At 64.4% G+C, this 23,781-nt stretch overlaps 1 protein-coding gene across 1 annotated transcript in view; it reads right to left on the bottom strand.

Moving 5' to 3' along the window:
• The window catches only part of LOC133765216 (rho GTPase-activating protein 20-like), a 134,362-nt gene that overhangs the window by 58,270 nt on the left and 52,311 nt on the right, over nucleotides 1-23,781 (bottom strand). Inside the window, exon 16 of the mRNA XM_062198877.1 lies at nucleotides 21,110-21,193. Within this exon, the coding sequence (XP_062054861.1) occupies nucleotides 21,110-21,193 (84 nt within the window). The remainder of the gene's footprint in view (nucleotides 1-21,109; nucleotides 21,194-23,781) is intronic.

The following is a 23,781-nucleotide window of genomic DNA, read 5'->3' as shown; positions in this document are numbered from 1 at the left end:
TCGGGCTCGGTGCAAACGTCGGGCGCATCCGTGCGCGAAGGCGGCACGTCCGGGAGAGGTTCCCGGGTGCCGGGCTCCGCCGTGTCTGCGGAAGAAGAGAGAGAGTACATAGCATACTTGGCCTGAGTTGAGTGAGGGTCTTTTCAGACAACACACCTGCCTCCGCCTAGAAGATCAGGCAGAAAAGGTTCTCCCAGCCCCACATCTCCCCTCGCCTAACGTGGGTACCTAGGTCAGTAAGGAGAAGCACGGGCGTGTGCCTACGCAACAAAAAATCCCACCGAAGGGAAACTGAAGGCAGGCACCAGGGCCGGGCCGGGGAGGGGCCGGGGCAAGGACATCTCAGGAGAAGCAGAGGCCCAGAGGACCATCCTTGCGGAGCGCGGCGTGCCCGCGCCTAAGTCCCCTGCGCACACTGGGCCACCAGGGGCAGTGGGGCACTCCACGCCAGGTCCCGGGAGCCTTCTGCACTCGCAGCCTGCGTGGCAACTCAAGGCATGCTGGTGGGACTGCTGCACCGGACGGGGCCATGGCAGGAGCAGACGTGGGGAACAGGAAGCATAGCCCCCTCCCGGACGGGTTAGGAGACCCCAGCGGGGAGAAACGGACGCCTTGCACACAGGCCCAGGCAGCGTGCAGCCAAGCTGAGAACCCGGGAGCACACACGGCCCCGTGTCGGAGCACCCGACTCGCACCGCGGCCCCTCTCTCTGCCAGGAAGCACATCCTTCCTGGCAGAGAGCCGAGGATGCCACCGCAGCTCCAGAGCACTGGCCAGGGGTTCGGGACCAGGAGTCGCTGGGCGACCGCTTCCCGGTCCCGGAGGGACTAGGAAAGCCCCCTTCTCGCTCCAGGAGCTCCGGCAACCCCGCGGGCACCCAGGGGCAGAGGACACAAGACGCCCAGGCCCCTACCGTGGTCGGGCTCGGTGCAAACGTCGGGCGCATCCGTGCGCGAAGGCGGCACGTCCGGGAGAGGTTCCCGGGTGCCGGGCTCCGCCGTGTCTGCGGAAGAAGAGAGAGAGTACATAGCATACTTGGCCTGAGTTGAGTGAGGGTCTTTTCAGACAACACACCTGCCTCCGCCTAGAAGATCAGGCAGAAAAGGTTCTCCCAGCCCCACATCTCCCCTCGCCTAACGTGGGTACCTAGGTCAGTAAGGAGAAGCACGGGCGTGTGCCTACGCAACAAAAAATCCCACCGAAGGGAAACTGAAGGCAGGCACCAGGGCCGGGCCGGGGAGGGGCCGGGGCAAGGACATCTCAGGAGAAGCAGAGGCCCAGAGGACCATCCTTGCGGAGCGCGGCGTGCCCGCGCCTAAGTCCCCTGCGCACACTGGGCCACCAGGGGCAGTGGGGCACTCCACGCCAGGTCCCGGGAGCCTTCTGCACTCGCAGCCTGCGTGGCAACTCAAGGCATGCTGGTGGGACTGCTGCACCGGACGGGGCCATGGCAGGAGCAGACGTGGGGAACAGGAAGCATAGCCCCCTCCCGGACGGGTTAGGAGACCCCAGCGGGGAGAAACGGACGCCTTGCACACAGGCCCAGGCAGCGTGCAGCCAAGCTGAGAACCCGGGAGCACACACGGCCCCGTGTCGGAGCACCCGACTCGCACCGCGGCCCCTCTCTCTGCCAGGAAGCACATCCTTCCTGGCAGAGAGCCGAGGATGCCACCGCAGCTCCAGAGCACTGGCCAGGGGTTCGGGACCAGGAGTCGCTGGGCGACCGCTTCCCGGTCCCGGAGGGACTAGGAAAGCCCCCTCCTCGCTCCAGGAGCTCCGGCAACCCCGCGGGCACCCAGGGGCAGAGGACACAAGACGCCCGGGCCCCTACCGTGGTCGGGCTCGGTGCAAACGTCGGGCGCATCCGTGCGCGAAGGCGGCATGTCCGGGAGAGGTTCCCGGGTGCCGGGCTCCGCCGTGTCTGCGGAAGAAGAGAGAGAGTACATAGCATACTTGGCCTGAGTTGAGTGAGGGTCTTTTCAGACAACACACCTGCCTCCGCCTAGAAGATCAGGCAGAAAAGGTTCTCCCAGCCCCACATCTCCCCTCGCCTAACGTGGGTACCTAGGTCAGTAAGGAGAAGCACGGGCGTGTGCCTACGCAACAAAAAATCCCACCGAAGGGAAACTGAAGGCAGGCACCAGGGCCGGGCCGGGGAGGGGCCGGGGCAAGGACATCTCAGGAGAAGCAGAGGCCCAGAGGACCATCCTTGCGGAGCGCGGCGTGCCCGCGCCTAAGTCCCCTGCGCACACTGGGCCACCAGGGGCAGAGGGGCACTCCACGCCAGGTCCCGGGAGCCTTCTGCACTCGCAGCCTGCGTGGCAACTCAAGGCATGCTGGTGGGACTGCTGCACCGGACGGGGCCATGGCAGGAGCAGACGTGGGGAACAGGAAGCATAGCCCCCTCCCGGACGGGTTAGGAGACCCCAGCGGGGAGAAACGGACGCCTTGCACACAGGCCCAGGCAGCGTGCAGCCAAGCTGAGAACCCGGGAGCACACACGGCCCCGTGTCGGAGCACCCGACTCGCACCGCGGCCCCTCTCTCTGCCAGGAAGCACATCCTTCCTGGCAGAGAGCCGAGGATGCCACCGCAGCTCCAGAGCACTGGCCAGGGGTTCGGGACCAGGAGTCGCTGGGCGACCGCTTCCCGGTCCCGGAGGGACTAGGAAAGCCCCCTCCTCGCTCCAGGAGCTCCGGCAACCCCGCGGGCACCCAGGGGCAGAGGACACAAGACGCCCGGGCCCCTACCGTGGTCGGGCTCGGTGCAAACGTCGGGCGCATCCGTGCGCGAAGGCGGCACGTCCGGGAGAGGTTCCCGGGTGCCGGGCTCCGCCGTGTCTGCGGAAGAAGAGAGAGAGTACATAGCATACTTGGCCTGAGTTGAGTGAGGGTCTTTTCAGACAACACACCTGCCTCCGCCTAGAAGATCAGGCAGAAAAGGTTCTCCCAGCCCCACATCTCCCCTCGCCTAACGTGGGTACCTAGGTCAGTAAGGAGAAGCACGGGCATGTGCCTACGCAACAAAAAATCCCACCGAAGGGAAACTGAAGGCAGGCACCAGGGCCGGGCCGGGGAGGGGCCGGGGCAAGGACATCTCAGGAGAAGCAGAGGCCCAGAGGACCATCCTTGCGGAGCGCGGCGTGCCCGCGCCTAAGTCCCCTGCGCACACTGGGCCACCAGGGGCAGTGGGGCACTCCACGCCAGGTCCCGGGAGCCTTCTGCACTCGCAGCCTGCGTGGCAACTCAAGGCATGCTGGTGGGACTGCTGCACCGGACGGGGCCATGGCAGGAGCAGACGTGGGGAACAGGAAGCATAGCCCCCTCCCGGACGGGTTAGGAGACCCCAGCGGGGAGAAACGGACGCCTTGCACACAGGCCCAGGCAGCGTGCAGCCAAGCTGAGAACCCGGGAGCACACACGGCCCCGTGTCGGAGCACCCGACTCGCACCGCGGCCCCTCTCTCTGCCAGGAAGCACATCCTTCCTGGCAGAGAGCCGAGGATGCCACCGCAGCTCCAGAGCACTGGCCAGGGGTTCGGGACCAGGAGTCGCTGGGCGACCGCTTCCCGGTCCCGGAGGGACTAGGAAAGCCCCCTCCTCGCTCCAGGAGCTCCGGCAACCCCGCGGGCACCCAGGGGCAGAGGACACAAGACGCCCGGGCCCCTACCGTGGTCGGGCTCGGTGCAAACGTCGGGCGCATCCGTGCGCGAAGGCGGCACGTCCGGGAGAGGTTCCCGGGTGCCGGGCTCCGCCGTGTCTGCGGAAGAAGAGAGAGAGTACATAGCATACTTGGCCTGAGTTGAGTGAGGGTCTTTTCAGACAACACACCTGCCTCCGCCTAGAAGATCAGGCAGAAAAGGTTCTCCCAGCCCCACATCTCCCCTCGCCTAACGTGGGTACCTAGGTCAGTAAGGAGAAGCACGGGCGTGTGCCTACGCAACAAAAAATCCCACCGAAGGGAAACTGAAGGCAGGCACCAGGGCCGGGCCGGGGAGGGGCCGGGGCAAGGACATCTCAGGAGAAGCAGAGGCCCAGAGGACCATCCTTGCGGAGCGCGGCGTGCCCGCGCCTAAGTCCCCTGCGCACACTGGGCCACCAGGGGCAGTGGGGCACTCCACGCCAGGTCCCGGGAGCCTTCTGCACTCGCAGCCTGCGTGGCAACTCAAGGCATGCTGGTGGGACTGCTGCACCGGACGGGGCCATGGCAGGAGCAGACGTGGGGAACAGGAAGCATAGCCCCCTCCCGGATGGGTTAGGAGACCCCAGCGGGGAGAAACGGACGCCTTGCACACAGGCCCAGGCAGCGTGCAGCCAAGCTGAGAACCCGGGAGCACACACGGCCCCGTGTCGGAGCACCCGACTCGCACCGCGGCCCCTCTCTCTGCCAGGAAGCACATCCTTCCTGGCAGAGAGCCGAGGATGCCACCGCAGCTCCAGAGCACTGGCCAGGGGTTCGGGACCAGGAGTCGCTGGGCGACCGCTTCCCGGTCCCGGAGGGACTAGGAAAGCCCCCTTCTCGCTCCAGGAGCTCCGGCAACCCCGCGGGCACCCAGGGGCAGAGGACACAAGACGCCCAGGCCCCTACCGTGGTCGGGCTCGGTGCAAACGTCGGGCGCATCCGTGCGCGAAGGCGGCACGTCCGGGAGAGGTTCCCGGGTGCCGGGCTCCGCCGTGTCTGCGGAAGAAGAGAGAGAGTACATAGCATACTTGGCCTGAGTTGAGTGAGGGTCTTTTCAGACAACACACCTGCCTCCGCCTAGAAGATCAGGCAGAAAAGGTTCTCCCAGCCCCACATCTCCCCTCGCCTAACGTGGGTACCTAGGTCAGTAAGGAGAAGCACGGGCGTGTGCCTACGCAACAAAAAATCCCACCGAAGGGAAACTGAAGGCAGGCACCAGGGCCGGGCCGGGGAGGGGCCGGGGCAAGGACATCTCAGGAGAAGCAGAGGCCCAGAGGACCATCCTTGCGGAGCGCGGCGTGCCCGCGCCTAAGTCCCCTGCGCACACTGGGCCACCAGGGGCAGTGGGGCACTCCACGCCAGGTCCCGGGAGCCTTCTGCACTCGCAGCCTGCGTGGCAACTCAAGGCATGCTGGTGGGACTGCTGCACCGGACGGGGCCATGGCAGGAGCAGACGTGGGGAACAGGAAGCATAGCCCCCTCCCGGACGGGTTAGGAGACCCCAGCGGGGAGAAACGGACGCCTTGCACACAGGCCCAGGCAGCGTGCAGCCAAGCTGAGAACCCGGGAGCACACACGGCCCCGTGTCGGAGCACCCGACTCGCACCGCGGCCCCTCTCTCTGCCAGGAAGCACATCCTTCCTGGCAGAGAGCCGAGGATGCCACCGCAGCTCCAGAGCACTGGCCAGGGGTTCGGGACCAGGAGTCGCTGGGCGACCGCTTCCCGGTCCCGGAGGGACTAGGAAAGCCCCCTCCTCGCTCCAGGAGCTCCGGCAACCCCGCGGGCACCCAGGGGCAGAGGACACAAGACGCCCGGGCCCCTACCGTGGTCGGGCTCGGTGCAAACGTCGGGCGCATCCGTGCGCGAAGGCGGCATGTCCGGGAGAGGTTCCCGGGTGCCGGGCTCCGCCGTGTCTGCGGAAGAAGAGAGAGAGTACATAGCATACTTGGCCTGAGTTGAGTGAGGGTCTTTTCAGACAACACACCTGCCTCCGCCTAGAAGATCAGGCAGAAAAGGTTCTCCCAGCCCCACATCTCCCCTCGCCTAACGTGGGTACCTAGGTCAGTAAGGAGAAGCACGGGCGTGTGCCTACGCAACAAAAAATCCCACCGAAGGGAAACTGAAGGCAGGCACCAGGGCCGGGCCGGGGAGGGGCCGGGGCAAGGACATCTCAGGAGAAGCAGAGGCCCAGAGGACCATCCTTGCGGAGCGCGGCGTGCCCGCGCCTAAGTCCCCTGCGCACACTGGGCCACCAGGGGCAGAGGGGCACTCCACGCCAGGTCCCGGGAGCCTTCTGCACTCGCAGCCTGCGTGGCAACTCAAGGCATGCTGGTGGGACTGCTGCACCGGACGGGGCCATGGCAGGAGCAGACGTGGGGAACAGGAAGCATAGCCCCCTCCCGGACGGGTTAGGAGACCCCAGCGGGGAGAAACGGACGCCTTGCACACAGGCCCAGGCAGCGTGCAGCCAAGCTGAGAACCCGGGAGCACACACGGCCCCGTGTCGGAGCACCCGACTCGCACCGCGGCCCCTCTCTCTGCCAGGAAGCACATCCTTCCTGGCAGAGAGCCGAGGATGCCACCGCAGCTCCAGAGCACTGGCCAGGGGTTCGGGACCAGGAGTCGCTGGGCGACCGCTTCCCGGTCCCGGAGGGACTAGGAAAGCCCCCTCCTCGCTCCAGGAGCTCCGGCAACCCCGCGGGCACCCAGGGGCAGAGGACACAAGACGCCCGGGCCCCTACCGTGGTCGGGCTCGGTGCAAACGTCGGGCGCATCCGTGCGCGAAGGCGGCACGTCCGGGAGAGGTTCCCGGGTGCCGGGCTCCGCCGTGTCTGCGGAAGAAGAGAGAGAGTACATAGCATACTTGGCCTGAGTTGAGTGAGGGTCTTTTCAGACAACACACCTGCCTCCGCCTAGAAGATCAGGCAGAAAAGGTTCTCCCAGCCCCACATCTCCCCTCGCCTAACGTGGGTACCTAGGTCAGTAAGGAGAAGCACGGGCATGTGCCTACGCAACAAAAAATCCCACCGAAGGGAAACTGAAGGCAGGCACCAGGGCCGGGCCGGGGAGGGGCCGGGGCAAGGACATCTCAGGAGAAGCAGAGGCCCAGAGGACCATCCTTGCGGAGCGCGGCGTGCCCGCGCCTAAGTCCCCTGCGCACACTGGGCCACCAGGGGCAGTGGGGCACTCCACGCCAGGTCCCGGGAGCCTTCTGCACTCGCAGCCTGCGTGGCAACTCAAGGCATGCTGGTGGGACTGCTGCACCGGACGGGGCCATGGCAGGAGCAGACGTGGGGAACAGGAAGCATAGCCCCCTCCCGGACGGGTTAGGAGACCCCAGCGGGGAGAAACGGACGCCTTGCACACAGGCCCAGGCAGCGTGCAGCCAAGCTGAGAACCCGGGAGCACACACGGCCCCGTGTCGGAGCACCCGACTCGCACCGCGGCCCCTCTCTCTGCCAGGAAGCACATCCTTCCTGGCAGAGAGCCGAGGATGCCACCGCAGCTCCAGAGCACTGGCCAGGGGTTCGGGACCAGGAGTCGCTGGGCGACCGCTTCCCGGTCCCGGAGGGACTAGGAAAGCCCCCTCCTCGCTCCAGGAGCTCCGGCAACCCCGCGGGCACCCAGGGGCAGAGGACACAAGACGCCCGGGCCCCTACCGTGGTCGGGCTCGGTGCAAACGTCGGGCGCATCCGTGCGCGAAGGCGGCACGTCCGGGAGAGGTTCCCGGGTGCCGGGCTCCGCCGTGTCTGCGGAAGAAGAGAGAGAGTACATAGCATACTTGGCCTGAGTTGAGTGAGGGTCTTTTCAGACAACACACCTGCCTCCGCCTAGAAGATCAGGCAGAAAAGGTTCTCCCAGCCCCACATCTCCCCTCGCCTAACGTGGGTACCTAGGTCAGTAAGGAGAAGCACGGGCGTGTGCCTACGCAACAAAAAATCCCACCGAAGGGAAACTGAAGGCAGGCACCAGGGCCGGGCCGGGGAGGGGCCGGGGCAAGGACATCTCAGGAGAAGCAGAGGCCCAGAGGACCATCCTTGCGGAGCGCGGCGTGCCCGCGCCTAAGTCCCCTGCGCACACTGGGCCACCAGGGGCAGTGGGGCACTCCACGCCAGGTCCCGGGAGCCTTCTGCACTCGCAGCCTGCGTGGCAACTCAAGGCATGCTGGTGGGACTGCTGCACCGGACGGGGCCATGGCAGGAGCAGACGTGGGGAACAGGAAGCATAGCCCCCTCCCGGACGGGTTAGGAGACCCCAGCGGGGAGAAACGGACGCCTTGCACACAGGCCCAGGCAGCGTGCAGCCAAGCTGAGAACCCGGGAGCACACACGGCCCCGTGTCGGAGCACCCGACTCGCACCGCGGCCCCTCTCTCTGCCAGGAAGCACATCCTTCCTGGCAGAGAGCCGAGGATGCCACCGCAGCTCCAGAGCACTGGCCAGGGGTTCGGGACCAGGAGTCGCTGGGCGACCGCTTCCCGGTCCCGGAGGGACTAGGAAAGCCCCCTCCTCGCTCCAGGAGCTCCGGCAACCCCGCGGGCACCCAGGGGCAGAGGACACAAGACGCCCGGGCCCCTACCGTGGTCGGGCTCGGTGCAAACGTCGGGCGCATCCGTGCGCGAAGGCGGCACGTCCGGGAGAGGTTCCCGGGTGCCGGGCTCCGCCGTGTCTGCGGAAGAAGAGAGAGAGTACATAGCATACTTGGCCTGAGTTGAGTGAGGGTCTTTTCAGACAACACACCTGCCTCCGCCTAGAAGATCAGGCAGAAAAGGTTCTCCCAGCCCCACATCTCCCCTCGCCTAACGTGGGTACCTAGGTCAGTAAGGAGAAGCACGGGCGTGTGCCTACGCAACAAAAAATCCCACCGAAGGGAAACTGAAGGCAGGCACCAGGGCCGGGCCGGGGAGGGGCCGGGGCAAGGACATCTCAGGAGAAGCAGAGGCCCAGAGGACCATCCTTGCGGAGCACGGCGTGCCCGCGCCTAAGTCCCCTGCGCACACTGGGCCACCAGGGGCAGTGGGGCACTCCACGCCAGGTCCCGGGAGCCTTCTGCACTCGCAGCCTGCGTGGCAACTCAAGGCATGCTGGTGGGACTGCTGCACCGGACGGGGCCATGGCAGGAGCAGACGTGGGGAACAGGAAGCATAGCCCCCTCCCGGACGGGTTAGGAGACCCCAGCGGGGAGAAACGGACGCCTTGCACACAGGCCCAGGCAGCGTGCAGCCAAGCTGAGAACCCGGGAGCACACACGGCCCCGTGTCGGAGCACCCGACTCGCACCGCGGCCCCTCTCTCTGCCAGGAAGCACATCCTTCCTGGCAGAGAGCCGAGGATGCCACCGCAGCTCCAGAGCACTGGCCAGGGGTTCGGGACCAGGAGTCGCTGGGCGACCGCTTCCCGGTCCCGGAGGGACTAGGAAAGCCCCCTCCTCGCTCCAGGAGCTCCGGCAACCCCGCGGGCACCCAGGGGCAGAGGACACAAGACGCCCGGGCCCCTACCGTGGTCGGGCTCGGTGCAAACGTCGGGCGCATCCGTGCGCGAAGGCGGCACGTCCGGGAGAGGTTCCCGGGTGCCGGGCTCCGCCGTGTCTGCGGAAGAAGAGAGAGAGTACATAGCATACTTGGCCTGAGTTGAGTGAGGGTCTTTTCAGACAACACACCTGCCTCCGCCTAGAAGATCAGGCAGAAAAGGTTCTCCCAGCCCCACATCTCCCCTCGCCTAACGTGGGTACCTAGGTCAGTAAGGAGAAGCACGGGCGTGTGCCTACGCAACAAAAAATCCCACCGAAGGGAAACTGAAGGCAGGCACCAGGGCCGGGCCGGGGAGGGGCCGGGGCAAGGACATCTCAGGAGAAGCAGAGGCCCAGAGGACCATCCTTGCGGAGCGCGGCGTGCCCGCGCCTAAGTCCCCTGCGCACACTGGGCCACCAGGGGCAGTGGGGCACTCCACGCCAGGTCCCGGGAGCCTTCTGCACTCGCAGCCTGCGTGGCAACTCAAGGCATGCTGGTGGGACTGCTGCACCGGACGGGGCCATGGCAGGAGCAGACGTGGGGAACAGGAAGCATAGCCCCCTCCCGGACGGGTTAGGAGACCCCAGCGGGGAGAAACGGACGCCTTGCACACAGGCCCAGGCAGCGTGCAGCCAAGCTGAGAACCCGGGAGCACACACGGCCCCGTGTCGGAGCACCCGACTCGCACCGCGGCCCCTCTCTCTGCCAGGAAGCACATCCTTCCTGGCAGAGAGCCGAGGATGCCACCGCAGCTCCAGAGCACTGGCCAGGGGTTCGGGACCAGGAGTCGCTGGGCGACCGCTTCCCGGTCCCGGAGGGACTAGGAAAGCCCCCTCCTCGCTCCAGGAGCTCCGGCAACCCCGCGGGCACCCAGGGGCAGAGGACACAAGACGCCCGGGCCCCTACCGTGGTCGGGCTCGGTGCAAACGTCGGGCGCATCCGTGCGCGAAGGCGGCACGTCCGGGAGAGGTTCCCGGGTGCCGGGCTCCGCCGTGTCTGCGGAAGAAGAGAGAGAGTACATAGCATACTTGGCCTGAGTTGAGTGAGGGTCTTTTCAGACAACACACCTGCCTCCGCCTAGAAGATCAGGCAGAAAAGGTTCTCCCAGCCCCACATCTCCCCTCGCCTAACGTGGGTACCTAGGTCAGTAAGGAGAAGCACGGGCGTGTGCCTACGCAACAAAAAATCCCACCGAAGGGAAACTGAAGGCAGGCACCAGGGCCGGGCCGGGGAGGGGCCGGGGCAAGGACATCTCAGGAGAAGCAGAGGCCCAGAGGACCATCCTTGCGGAGCGCGGCGTGCCCGCGCCTAAGTCCCCTGCGCACACTGGGCCACCAGGGGCAGTGGGGCACTCCACGCCAGGTCCCGGGAGCCTTCTGCACTCGCAGCCTGCGTGGCAACTCAAGGCATGCTGGTGGGACTGCTGCACCGGACGGGGCCATGGCAGGAGCAGACGTGGGGAACAGGAAGCATAGCCCCCTCCCGGACGGGTTAGGAGACCCCAGCGGGGAGAAACGGACGCCTTGCACACAGGCCCAGGCAGCGTGCAGCCAAGCTGAGAACCCGGGAGCACACACGGCCCCGTGTCGGAGCACCCGACTCGCACCGCGGCCCCTCTCTCTGCCAGGAAGCACATCCTTCCTGGCAGAGAGCCGAGGATGCCACCGCAGCTCCAGAGCACTGGCCAGGGGTTCGGGACCAGGAGTCGCTGGGCGACCGCTTCCCGGTCCCGGAGGGACTAGGAAAGCCCCCTCCTCGCTCCAGGAGCTCCGGCAACCCCGCGGGCACCCAGGGGCAGAGGACACAAGACGCCCGGGCCCCTACCGTGGTCGGGCTCGGTGCAAACGTCGGGCGCATCCGTGCGCGAAGGCGGCACGTCCGGGAGAGGTTCCCGGGTGCCGGGCTCCGCCGTGTCTGCGGAAGAAGAGAGAGAGTACATAGCATACTTGGCCTGAGTTGAGTGAGGGTCTTTTCAGACAACACACCTGCCTCCGCCTAGAAGATCAGGCAGAAAAGGTTCTCCCAGCCCCACATCTCCCCTCGCCTAACGTGGGTACCTAGGTCAGTAAGGAGAAGCACGGGCGTGTGCCTACGCAACAAAAAATCCCACCGAAGGGAAACTGAAGGCAGGCACCAGGGCCGGGCCGGGGAGGGGCCGGGGCAAGGACATCTCAGGAGAAGCAGAGGCCCAGAGGACCATCCTTGCGGAGCGCGGCGTGCCCGCGCCTAAGTCCCCTGCGCACACTGGGCCACCAGGGGCAGTGGGGCACTCCACGCCAGGTCCCGGGAGCCTTCTGCACTCGCAGCCTGCGTGGCAACTCAAGGCATGCTGGTGGGACTGCTGCACCGGACGGGGCCATGGCAGGAGCAGACGTGGGGAACAGGAAGCATAGCCCCCTCCCGGACGGGTTAGGAGACCCCAGCGGGGAGAAACGGACGCCTTGCACACAGGCCCAGGCAGCGTGCAGCCAAGCTGAGAACCCGGGAGCACACACGGCCCCGTGTCGGAGCACCCGACTCGCACCGCGGCCCCTCTCTCTGCCAGGAAGCACATCCTTCCTGGCAGAGAGCCGAGGATGCCACCGCAGCTCCAGAGCACTGGCCAGGGGTTCGGGACCAGGAGTCGCTGGGCGACCGCTTCCCGGTCCCGGAGGGACTAGGAAAGCCCCCTTCTCGCTCCAGGAGCTCCGGCAACCCCGCGGGCACCCAGGGGCAGAGGACACAAGACGCCCGGGCCCCTACCGTGGTCGGGCTCGGTGCAAACGTCGGGCGCATCCGTGCGCGAAGGCGGCACGTCCGGGAGAGGTTCCCGGGTGCCGGGCTCCGCCGTGTCTGCGGAAGAAGAGAGAGAGTACATAGCATACTTGGCCTGAGTTGAGTGAGGGTCTTTTCAGACAACACACCTGCCTCCGCCTAGAAGATCAGGCAGAAAAGGTTCTCCCAGCCCCACATCTCCCCTCGCCTAACGTGGGTACCTAGGTCAGTAAGGAGAAGCACGGGCATGTGCCTACGCAACAAAAAATCCCACCGAAGGGAAACTGAAGGCAGGCACCAGGGCCGGGCCGGGGAGGGGCCGGGGCAAGGACATCTCAGGAGAAGCAGAGGCCCAGAGGACCATCCTTGCGGAGCGCGGCGTGCCCGCGCCTAAGTCCCCTGCGCACACTGGGCCACCAGGGGCAGTGGGGCACTCCACGCCAGGTCCCGGGAGCCTTCTGCACTCGCAGCCTGCGTGGCAACTCAAGGCATGCTGGTGGGACTGCTGCACCGGACGGGGCCATGGCAGGAGCAGACGTGGGGAACAGGAAGCATAGCCCCCTCCCGGACGGGTTAGGAGACCCCAGCGGGGAGAAACGGACGCCTTGCACACAGGCCCAGGCAGCGTGCAGCCAAGCTGAGAACCCGGGAGCACACACGGCCCCGTGTCGGAGCACCCGACTCGCACCGCGGCCCCTCTCTCTGCCAGGAAGCACATCCTTCCTGGCAGAGAGCCGAGGATGCCACCGCAGCTCCAGAGCACTGGCCAGGGGTTCGGGACCAGGAGTCGCTGGGCGACCGCTTCCCGGTCCCGGAGGGACTAGGAAAGCCCCCTCCTCGCTCCAGGAGCTCCGGCAACCCCGCGGGCACCCAGGGGCAGAGGACACAAGACGCCCGGGCCCCTACCGTGGTCGGGCTCGGTGCAAACGTCGGGCGCATCCGTGCGCGAAGGCGGCACGTCCGGGAGAGGTTCCCGGGTGCCGGGCTCCGCCGTGTCTGCGGAAGAAGAGAGAGAGTACATAGCATACTTGGCCTGAGTTGAGTGAGGGTCTTTTCAGACAACACACCTGCCTCCGCCTAGAAGATCAGGCAGAAAAGGTTCTCCCAGCCCCACATCTCCCCTCGCCTAACGTGGGTACCTAGGTCAGTAAGGAGAAGCACGGGCGTGTGCCTACGCAACAAAAAATCCCACCGAAGGGAAACTGAAGGCAGGCACCAGGGCCGGGCCGGGGAGGGGCCGGGGCAAGGACATCTCAGGAGAAGCAGAGGCCCAGAGGACCATCCTTGCGGAGCGCGGCGTGCCCGCGCCTAAGTCCCCTGCGCACACTGGGCCACCAGGGGCAGTGGGGCACTCCACGCCAGGTCCCGGGAGCCTTCTGCACTCGCAGCCTGCGTGGCAACTCAAGGCATGCTGGTGGGACTGCTGCACCGGACGGGGCCATGGCAGGAGCAGACGTGGGGAACAGGAAGCATAGCCCCCTCCCGGACGGGTTAGGAGACCCCAGCGGGGAGAAATGGACGCCTTGCACACAGGCCCAGGCAGCGTGCAGCCAAGCTGAGAACCCGGGAGCACACACGGCCCCGTGTCGGAGCACCCGACTCGCACCGCGGCCCCTCTCTCTGCCAGGAAGCACATCCTTCCTGGCAGAGAGCCGAGGATGCCACCGCAGCTCCAGAGCACTGGCCAGGGGTTCGGGACCAGGAGTCGCTGGGCGACCGCTTCCCGGTCCCGGAGGGACTAGGAAAGCCCCCTCCTCGCTCCAGGAGCTCCGGCAACCCCGCGGGCACCCAGGGGCAGAGGACACAAGACGCCCGGGCCCCTACCGTGGTCGGGCTCGGTGCAAACGTCGGGCGCATCCGTGCGCGAAGGCGGCACGTCCGGGAGAGGTTCCCGGGTGCCGGGCTCCGCCGTGTCTGCGGAAGAAGAGAGAGAGTACATAGCATACTTGGCCTGAGTTGAGTGAGGGTCTTTTCAGACAACACACCTGCCTCCGCCTAGAAGATCAGGCAGAAAAGGTTCTCCCAGCCCCACATCTCCCCTCGCCTAACGTGGGTACCTAGGTCAGTAAGGAGAAGCACGGGCGTGTGCCTACGCAACAAAAAATCCCACCGAAGGGAAACTGAAGGCAGGCACCAGGGCCGGGCCGGGGAGGGGCCGGGGCAAGGACATCTCAGGAGAAGCAGAGGCCCAGAGGACCATCCTTGCGGAGCGCGGCGTGCCCGCGCCTAAGTCCCCTGCGCACACTGGGCCACCAGGGGCAGTGGGGCACTCCACGCCAGGTCCCGGGAGCCTTCTGCACTCGCAGCCTGCGTGGCAACTCAAGGCATGCTGGTGGGACTGCTGCACCGGACGGGGCCATGGCAGGAGCAGACGTGGGGAACAGGAAGCATAGCCCCCTCCCGGACGGGTTAGGAGACCCCAGCGGGGAGAAACGGACGCCTTGCACACAGGCCCAGGCAGCGTGCAGCCAAGCTGAGAACCCGGGAGCACACACGGCCCCGTGTCGGAGCACCCGACTCGCACCGCGGCCCCTCTCTCTGCCAGGAAGCACATCCTTCCTGGCAGAGAGCCGAGGATGCCACCGCAGCTCCAGAGCACTGGCCAGGGGTTCGGGACCAGGAGTCGCTGGGCGACCGCTTCCCGGTCCCGGAGGGACTAGGAAAGCCCCCTCCTCGCTCCAGGAGCTCCGGCAACCCCGCGGGCACCCAGGGGCAGAGGACACAAGACGCCCGGGCCCCTACCGTGGTCGGGCTCGGTGCAAACGTCGGGCGCATCCGTGCGCGAAGGCGGCACGTCCGGGAGAGGTTCCCGGGTGCCGGGCTCCGCCGTGTCTGCGGAAGAAGAGAGAGAGTACATAGCATACTTGGCCTGAGTTGAGTGAGGGTCTTTTCAGACAACACACCTGCCTCCGCCTAGAAGATCAGGCAGAAAAGGTTCTCCCAGCCCCACATCTCCCCTCGCCTAACGTGGGTACCTAGGTCAGTAAGGAGAAGCACGGGCGTGTGCCTACGCAACAAAAAATCCCACCGAAGGGAAACTGAAGGCAGGCACCAGGGCCGGGCCGGGGAGGGGCCGGGGCAAGGACATCTCAGGAGAAGCAGAGGCCCAGAGGACCATCCTTGCGGAGCGCGGCGTGCCCACGCCTAAGTCCCCTGCGCACACTGGGCCACCAGGGGCAGTGGGGCACTCCACGCCAGGTCCCGGGAGCCTTCTGCACTCGCAGCCTGCGTGGCAACTCAAGGCATGCTGGTGGGACTGCTGCACCGGACGGGGCCATGGCAGGAGCAGACGTGGGGAACAGGAAGCATAGCCCCCTCCCGGACGGGTTAGGAGACCCCAGCGGGGAGAAACGGACGCCTTGCACACAGGCCCAGGCAGCGTGCAGCCAAGCTGAGAACCCGGGAGCACACACGGCCCCGTGTCGGAGCACCCGACTCGCACCGCGGCCCCTCTCTCTGCCAGGAAGCACATCCTTCCTGGCAGAGAGCCGAGGATGCCACCGCAGCTCCAGAGCACTGGCCAGGGGTTCGGGACCAGGAGTCGCTGGGCGACCGCTTCCCGGTCCCGGAGGGACTAGGAAAGCCCCCTCCTCGCTCCAGGAGCTCCGGCAACCCCGCGGGCACCCAGGGGCAGAGGACACAAGACGCCCGGGCCCCTACCGTGGTCGGGCTCGGTGCAAACGTCGGGCGCATCCGTGCGCGAAGGCGGCACGTCCGGGAGAGGTTCCCGGGTGCCGGGCTCCGCCGTGTCTGTGGAAGAAGAGAGAGAGTACATAGCATACTTGGCCTGAGTTGAGTGAGGGTCTTTTCAGACAACACACCTGCCTCCGCCTAGAAGATCAGGCAGAAAAGGTTCTCCCAGCCCCACATCTCCCCTCGCCTAACGTGGGTACCTAGGTCAGTAAGGAGAAGCACGGGCGTGTGCCTACGCAACAAAAAATCCCACCGAAGGGAAACTGAAGGCAGGCACCAGGGCCGGGCCGGGGAGGGGCCGGGGCAAGGACATCTCAGGAGAAGCAGAGGCCCAGAGGACCATCCTTGCGGAGCGCGGCATGCCCGCGCCTAAGTCCCCTGCGCACACTGGGCCACCAGGGGCAGAGGGGCACTCCACGCCAGGTCCCGGGAGCCTTCTGCACTCGCAGCCTGCGTGGCAACTCAAGGCATGCTGGTGGGACTGCTGCACCGGACGGGGCCATGGCAGGAGCAGACGTGGGGAACAGGAAGCATAGCCCCCTCCCGGACGGGTTAGGAGACCCCAGCGGGGAGAAACGGACGCCTTGCACACAGGCCCAGGCAGCGTGCAGCCAAGCTGAGAACCCGGGAGCACACACGGCCCCGTGTCGGAGCACCCGACTCGCACCGCGGCCCCTCTCTCTGCCAGGAAGCACATCCTTCCTGGCAGAGAGCCGAGGATGCCACCGCAGCTCCAGAGCACTGGCCAGGGGTTCGGGACCAGGAGTCGCTGGGCGACCGCTTCCCGGTCCCGGAGGGACTAGGAAAGCCCCCTCCTCGCTCCAGGAGCTCCGGCAACCCCGCGGGCACCCAGGGGCAGAGGACACAAGACGCCCGGGCCCCTACCGTGGTCGGGCTCGGTGCAAACGTCGGGCGCATCCGTGCGCGAAGGCGGCACGTCCGGGAGAGGTTCCCGGGTGCCGGGCTCCGCCGTGTCTGCGGAAGAAGAGAGAGAGTACATAGCATACTTGGCCTGAGTTGAGTGAGGGTCTTTTCAGACAACACACCTGCCTCCGCCTAGAAGATCAGGCAGAAAAGGTTCTCCCAGCCCCACATCTCCCCTCGCCTAACGTGGGTACCTAGGTCAGTAAGGAGAAGCACGGGCGTGTGCCTACGCAACAAAAAATCCCACCGAAGGGAAACTGAAGGCAGGCACCAGGGCCGGGCCGGGGAGGGGCCGGGGCAAGGACATCTCAGGAGAAGCAGAGGCCCAGAGGACCATCCTTGCGGAGCGCGGCATGCCCGCGCCTAAGTCCCCTGCGCACACTGGGCCACCAGGGGCAGTGGGGCACTCCACGCCAGGTCCCGGGAGCCTTCTGCACTCGCAGCCTGCGTGGCAACTCAAGGCATGCTGGTGGGACTGCTGCACCGGACGGGGCCATGGCAGGAGCAGACGTGGGGAACAGGAAGCATAGCCCCCTCCCGGACGGGTTAGGAGACCCCAGCGGGGAGAAACGGACGCCTTGCACACAGGCCCAGGCAGCGTGCAGCCAAGCTGAGAACCCGGGAGCACACACGGCCCCGTGTCGGAGCACCCGACTCGCACCGCGGCCGCTCTCTCTGCCAGGAAGCACATCCTTCCTGGCAGAGAGCCGAGGATGCCACCGCAGCTCCAGAGCACTGGCCAGGGGTTCGGGACCAGGAGTCGCTGGGCGACCGCTTCCCGGTCCCGGAGGGACTAGGAAAGCCCCCTTCTCGCTCCAGGAGCTCCGGCAACCCCGCGGGCACCCAGGGGCAGAGGACACAAGACGCCCGGGCCCCTACCGTGGTCGGGCTCGGTGCAAACGTCGGGCGCATCCGTGCGCGAAGGCGGCACGTCCGGGAGAGGTTCCCGGGTGCCGGGCTCCGCCGTGTCTGCGGAAGAAGAGAGAGAGTACATAGCATACTTGGCCTGAGTTGAGTGAGGGTCTTTTCAGACAACACACCTGCCTCCGCCTAGAAGATCAGGCAGAAAAGGTTCTCCCAGCCCCACATCTCCCCTCGCCTAACGTGGGTACCTAGGTCAGTAAGGAGAAGCACGGGCGTGTGCCTACGCAACAAAAAATCCCACCGAAGGGAAACTGAAGGCAGGCACCAGGGCCGGGCCGGGGAGGGGCCGGGGCAAGGACATCTCAGGAGAAGCAGAGGCCCAGAGGACCATCCTTGCGGAGCGCGGCGTGCCCGCGCCTAAGTCCCCTGCGCACACTGGGCCACCAGGGGCAGTGGGGCACTCCACGCCAGGTCCCGGGAGCCTTCTGCACTCGCAGCCTGCGTGGCAACTCAAGGCATGCTGGTGGGACTGCTGCACCGGACGGGGCCATGGCAGGAGCAGACGTGGGGAACAGGAAGCATAGCCCCCTCCCGGACGGGTTAGGAGACCCCAGCGGGGAGAAACGGACGCCTTGCACACAGGCCCAGGCAGCGTGCAGCCAAGCTGAGAACCCGGGAGCACACACGGCCCCGTGTCGGAGCACCCGACTCGCACCGCGGCCCCTCTCTCTGCCAGGAAGCACATCCTTCCTGGCAGAGAGCCGAGGATGCCACCGCAGCTCCAGAGCACTGGCCAGGGGTTCGGGACCAGGAGTCGCTGGGCGACCGCTTCCCGGTCCCGGAGGGACTAGGAAAGCCCCCTCCTCGCTCCAGGAGCTCCGGCAACCCCGCGGGCACCCAGGGGCAGAGGACACAAGACGCCCGGGCCCCTACCGTGGTCGGGCTCGGTGCAAACGTCGGGCGCATCCGTGCGCGAAGGCGGCACGTCCGGGAGAGGTTCCCGGGTGCCGGGCTCCGCCGTGTCTGCGGAAGAAGAGAGAGAGTACATAGCATACTTGGCCTGAGTTGAGTGAGGGTCTTTTCAGACAACACACCTGCCTCCGCCTAGAAGATCAGGCAGAAAAGGTTCTCCCAGCCCCACATCTCCCCTCGCCTAACGTGGGTACCTAGGTCAGTAAGGAGAAGCACGGGCGTGTGCCTACGCAACAAAAAATCCCACCGAAGGGAAACTGAAGGCAGGCACCAGGGCCGGGCCAGGGAGGGGCCGGGGCAAGGACATCTCAGGAGAAGCAGAGGCCCAGAGGACCATCCTTGCGGAGCGCGGCGTGCCCGCGCCTAAGTCCCCTGCGCACACTGGGCCACCAGGGGCAGTGGGGCACTCCACGCCAGGTCCCGGGAGCCTTCTGCACTCGCAGCCTGCGTGGCAACTCAAGGCATGCTGGTGGGACTGCTGCACCGGACGGGGCCATGGCAGGAGCAGACGTGGGGAACAGGAAGCATAGCCCCCTCCCGGACGGGTTAGGAGACCCCAGCGGGGAGAAACGGACGCCTTGCACACAGGCCCAGGCAGCGTGCAGCCAAGCTGAGAACCCGGGAGCACACACGGCCCCGTGTCGGAGCACCCGACTCGCACCGCGGCCCCTCTCTCTGCCAGGAAGCACATCCTTCCTGGCAGAGAGCCGAGGATGCCACCGCAGCTCCAGAGCACTGGCCAGGGGTTCGGGACCAGGAGTCGCTGGGCGACCGCTTCCCGGTCCCGGAGGGACTAGGAAAGCCCCCTCCTCGCTCCAGGAGCTCCGGCAACCCCGCGGGCACCCAGGGGCAGAGGACACAAGACGCCCGGGCCCCTACCGTGGTCGGGCTCGGTGCAAACGTCGGGCGCATCCGTGCGCGAAGGCGGCACGTCCGGGAGAGGTTCCCGGGTGCCGGGCTCCGCCGTGTCTGCGGAAGAAGAGAGAGAGTACATAGCATACTTGGCCTGAGTTGAGTGAGGGTCTTTTCAGACAACACACCTGCCTCCGCCTAGAAGATCAGGCAGAAAAGGTTCTCCCAGCCCCACATCTCCCCTCGCCTAACGTGGGTACCTAGGTCAGTAAGGAGAAGCACGGGCGTGTGCCTACGCAACAAAAAATCCCACCGAAGGGAAACTGAAGGCAGGCACCAGGGCCGGGCCGGGGAGGGGCCGGGGCAAGGACATCTCAGGAGAAGCAGAGGCCCAGAGGACCATCCTTGCGGAGCGCGGCGTGCCCGCGCCTAAGTCCCCTGCGCACACTGGGCCACCAGGGGCAGTGGGGCACTCCACGCCAGGTCCCGGGAGCCTTCTGCACTCGCAGCCTGCGTGGCAACTCAAGGCATGCTGGTGGGACTGCTGCACCGGACGGGGCCATGGCAGGAGCAGACGTGGGGAACAGGAAGCATAGCCCCCTCCCGGACGGGTTAGGAGACCCCAGCGGGGAGAAACGGACGCCTTGCACACAGGCCCAGGCAGCGTGCAGCCAAGCTGAGAACCCGGGAGCACACACGGCCCCGTGTCGGAGCACCCGACTCGCACCGCGGCCCCTCTCTCTGCCAGGAAGCACATCCTTCCTGGCAGAGAGCCGAGGATGCCACCGCAGCTCCAGAGCACTGGCCAGGGGTTCGGGACCAGGAGTCGCTGGGCGACCGCTTCCCGGTCCCGGAGGGACTAGGGAAGCCCCCTCCTCGCTCCAGGAGCTCCGGCAACCCCGCGGGCACCCAGGGGCAGAGGACACAAGACGCCCGGGCCCCTACCGTGGTCGGGCTCGGTGCAAACGTCGGGCGCATCCGTGCGCGAAGGCGGCACGTCCGGGAGAGGTTCCCGGGTGCCGGGCTCCGCCGTGTCTGCGGAAGAAGAGAGAGAGTACATAGCATACTTGGCCTGAGTTGAGTGAGGGTCTTTTCAGACAACACACCTGCCTCCGCCTAGAAGATCAGGCAGAAAAGGTTCTCCCAGCCCCACATCTCCCCTCGCCTAACGTGGGTACCTAGGTCAGTAAGGAGAAGCACGGGCGTGTGCCTACGCAACAAAAAATCCCACCGAAGGGAAACTGAAGGCAGGCACCAGGGCCGGGCCGGGGAGGGGCCGGGGCAAGGACATCTCAGGAGAAGCAGAGGCCCAGAGGACCATCCTTGCGGAGCGCGGCGTGCCCGCGCCTAAGTCCCCTGCGCACACTGGGCCACCAGGGGCAGTGGGGCACTCCACGCCAGGTCCCGGGAGCCTTCTGCACTCGCAGCCTGCGTGGCAACTCAAGGCATGCTGGTGGGACTGCTGCACCGGACGGGGCCATGGCAGGAGCAGACGTGGGGAACAGGAAGCATAGCCCCCTCCCGGACGGGTTAGGAGACCCCAGCGGGGAGAAACGGACGCCTTGCACACAGGCCCAGGCAGCGTGCAGCCAAGCTGAGAACCCGGGAGCACACACGGCCCCGTGTCGGAGCACCCGACTCGCACCGCGGCCCCTCTCTCTGCCAGGAAGCACATCCTTCCTGGCAGAGAGCCGAGGATGCCACCGCAGCTCCAGAGCACTGGCCAGGGGTTCGGGACCAGGAGTCGCTGGGCGACCGCTTCCCGGTCCCGGAGGGACTAGGAAAGCCCCCTTCTCGCTCCAGGAGCTCCGGCAACCCCGCGGGCACCCAGGGGCAGAGGACACAAGACGCCCGGGCCCCTACCGTGGCGGGGCTTGGTTTCAGCATTCATAGTCACGCCTGGCTGTGGCACGTCCGGCACTGGTTCTCGGTTGTCAGGCTCGGCATCTGCGGAAGAAGAAGAGACATAGCATACTTGGTCTGAGTAAGGGTCTTTTCAGCAACATACCTGTTTCTGCCTAGAGGACCAGGCAGAGAAAAGTTCTCCCAGCACCACACTTCCTCATGCCTAATATGGGTTCTTAGGTCAGTGCGGAGACAGCACTGGTGTGTGCCTAGGCCACAATGTATCCCTGAGAATGGAAACTGGTGGTACCAGGGCCATGGTGCGGAGGTGCCATGGCCGGTGTCGAGTTTCCCCCTACGTTGGGCCACTTATGCTTTAGTTTCATCCCACTCTCCAGTGTGTTTTGCCACGTTAATGATCTAAAGTGCTCAAGCCAAGTGGAGACCCTCATGTAAGTAGTGGTGCATGTAAGCTCTAGGTGTAATGGGAAGTACAATTTGCAGTCTCGGTTAACCTGACTAGCATTCTGGCACTCTTTAACCAGGAGACACATCCTTCCTCGGCACATATCCACGGTTCCATCACAGCTTGATAGCAGAGGCACTTATTTCTTGAGAAGGAATCACTTTGCAACAAACGGGAAAGTTAAAGGGCATGTGAAGTGAAAGGATACAGGAACTTGCAAGTGCCACCTTGGTGTTCCAGTGGGAGCAAAGATAGAACCTTATTTCACCCAGACCACAGTCTCCTCTGAGGGGCCAGGTGAGTACACCTCTAGGAACTCTCTGTTCCCTGCAGGACACTACTGCCAGCCCCAGTTCTCATGAGCCATGTTCAGCCCATGCTTAGTCATGTCCCTCCCTCGCTGACGCTCCCGGCATGTGGGAGACATGGGGGAAATTCTTAGGCAGCTGCACAATCTCCTCTCTGCTCACTCACAGGGCAGAAGGCAAGCGTGGCCGCACAGCTGTTTGGGTCCGGCCTTTTTCCCTACTGGAGGATTGGGGCCTGTCCCATTCCTGGCACTCTTTGAGTCTCATGTTGGGTTCATGTACTCCACCTCAGACAAATCTCAAAGTGTTTAGGCATGCTTTAAGAACACTCTCATTCCAGCAGCAGAGATCAAATCCATGACTTCACTTCAGGCAACAGCCATGCATTGTGGACACGTTTCCCGGGGTTCTGAGACCAGCCGAGGCGAAAAAAAAAAAAAATATTGTCATGTTGGGTTTCAAACTCCATTGAAAACAAATAATAAGAGTGTCTCAGGCAGGATTGGAGAACCCACTCGTTCCATGTTTCAATTAGTGCATCCCTTTTCAGAAGGTAACACTGTAAGCCACAGATGTAATGAAATTTCTTTTAACTATCATTTGCCTATTTGTTGTGCTAGGGAGCCAAGCAAGCACAATATGATGCCCAGTTCACTTTCTTAGTAGGGATCATGGTGACAGTCTCTGTGAATTAATCTTTTCCCTCCTTCACTGCAACTGAAAACCTCAATTGTCATTAGCCTTGCCCTCATATATTTGGTAAATTCAGTATTTGATGGATGGCTCCAAGCATTTAGGGATGAAAGGTGAAAATGCAAAACCACCATGCCATCTCTTTAATTCAGTATCTCAGTTGTCAGAGAAAAGCATGTCTGGGCATAGAAATATTTCTTCATTTCTCCTCTTTATGAATAAGTTTTTATTGAAAAGAGTTCATGGTTTAGACATATGCAGGGTTATCACTTGGATTTTTGCTTTGGTTGGAGTTAAGCTGCTCTAGGCGTCTAGTCTCTCAGCGTTCACCAATGTTCACCAATGGTAACTGTGTCTATGAGTGTCCCAGTGGTATAGTATGCTGCAGTTCATAAGGATAGAAGTTGGGCTTGAGCTGAATATGGGTTTCTTTATCTGTATATCTCTGGTGCACCGAGAGTTCAGTTTCAGTCTTGCCGGAGAGTGTGACAGCCAAGACCTTGTTCTTGGTGCTGAGAGAGACAACGTTGACCTCCTCCTTGTCCTACTGGCAAGCCTTGATGATTCCAGTGATTATGGAACCAATTCCTATGACTCTATACAGATGGGCCCTTCCTCAGGTCATTTCTGTGCTGAGAATTGCCCTTCCCCTTTCACAAAAAAAGAGGATAGGCATAGATGCAATGAAAAGATCCTGTAATTAGGGAAGTGGCCAGTATCCCAGTGAGAGCCAAGGAAAAAGTGCTACTTTGCTAACCCACTGTCTTGGCATAGAGACAACAAGGGTGACTCACTATCTAGGCATTTTAATCCCTGCTGCACAGCAAAAGACGACTTCAATCCAAGTTAGGAAAATTGCTCAACCATTTTGGCAAGTTAGTTCTTGTGGAGGTTTCAAGGAATTTTAGGAAAGATGGGATAAAATCCTAAAAAACCCTGGCAACTGTTATTTTCAGTAACTCAGAAGACAGAGGACAAATGACATAGGTGGGCTCATTCCATGCTTAGTTTTGGTCTCCTTGCCCAGTGAAGGAAGTGTTTGTGCCAGTCACACTCCCAGACACTCGGTCCAATTCCCAGGAAGATTTTATTTAATCCATTGAAGAAAAATCTATAGCTGTCTTAGGATAGCTTTGGAAAACAGACCGTATCAGAGGTCACGGCAATCATAATGGAGATTTCCTTGAGGTTTCTGAGACCTCGTGAAGAAAAGGAGAGGGAAA

The sequence above is a fragment of the Lepus europaeus genome, chromosome 8, assembly GCF_033115175.1.
Source record: "Lepus europaeus isolate LE1 chromosome 8, mLepTim1.pri, whole genome shotgun sequence".
NCBI classification, from domain to species: Eukaryota; Metazoa; Chordata; class Mammalia; order Lagomorpha; family Leporidae; genus Lepus; species Lepus europaeus.
Note: the sequence above shows the minus strand (reverse complement) of the source record. Positions and strands in the feature narration are given on the sequence as shown.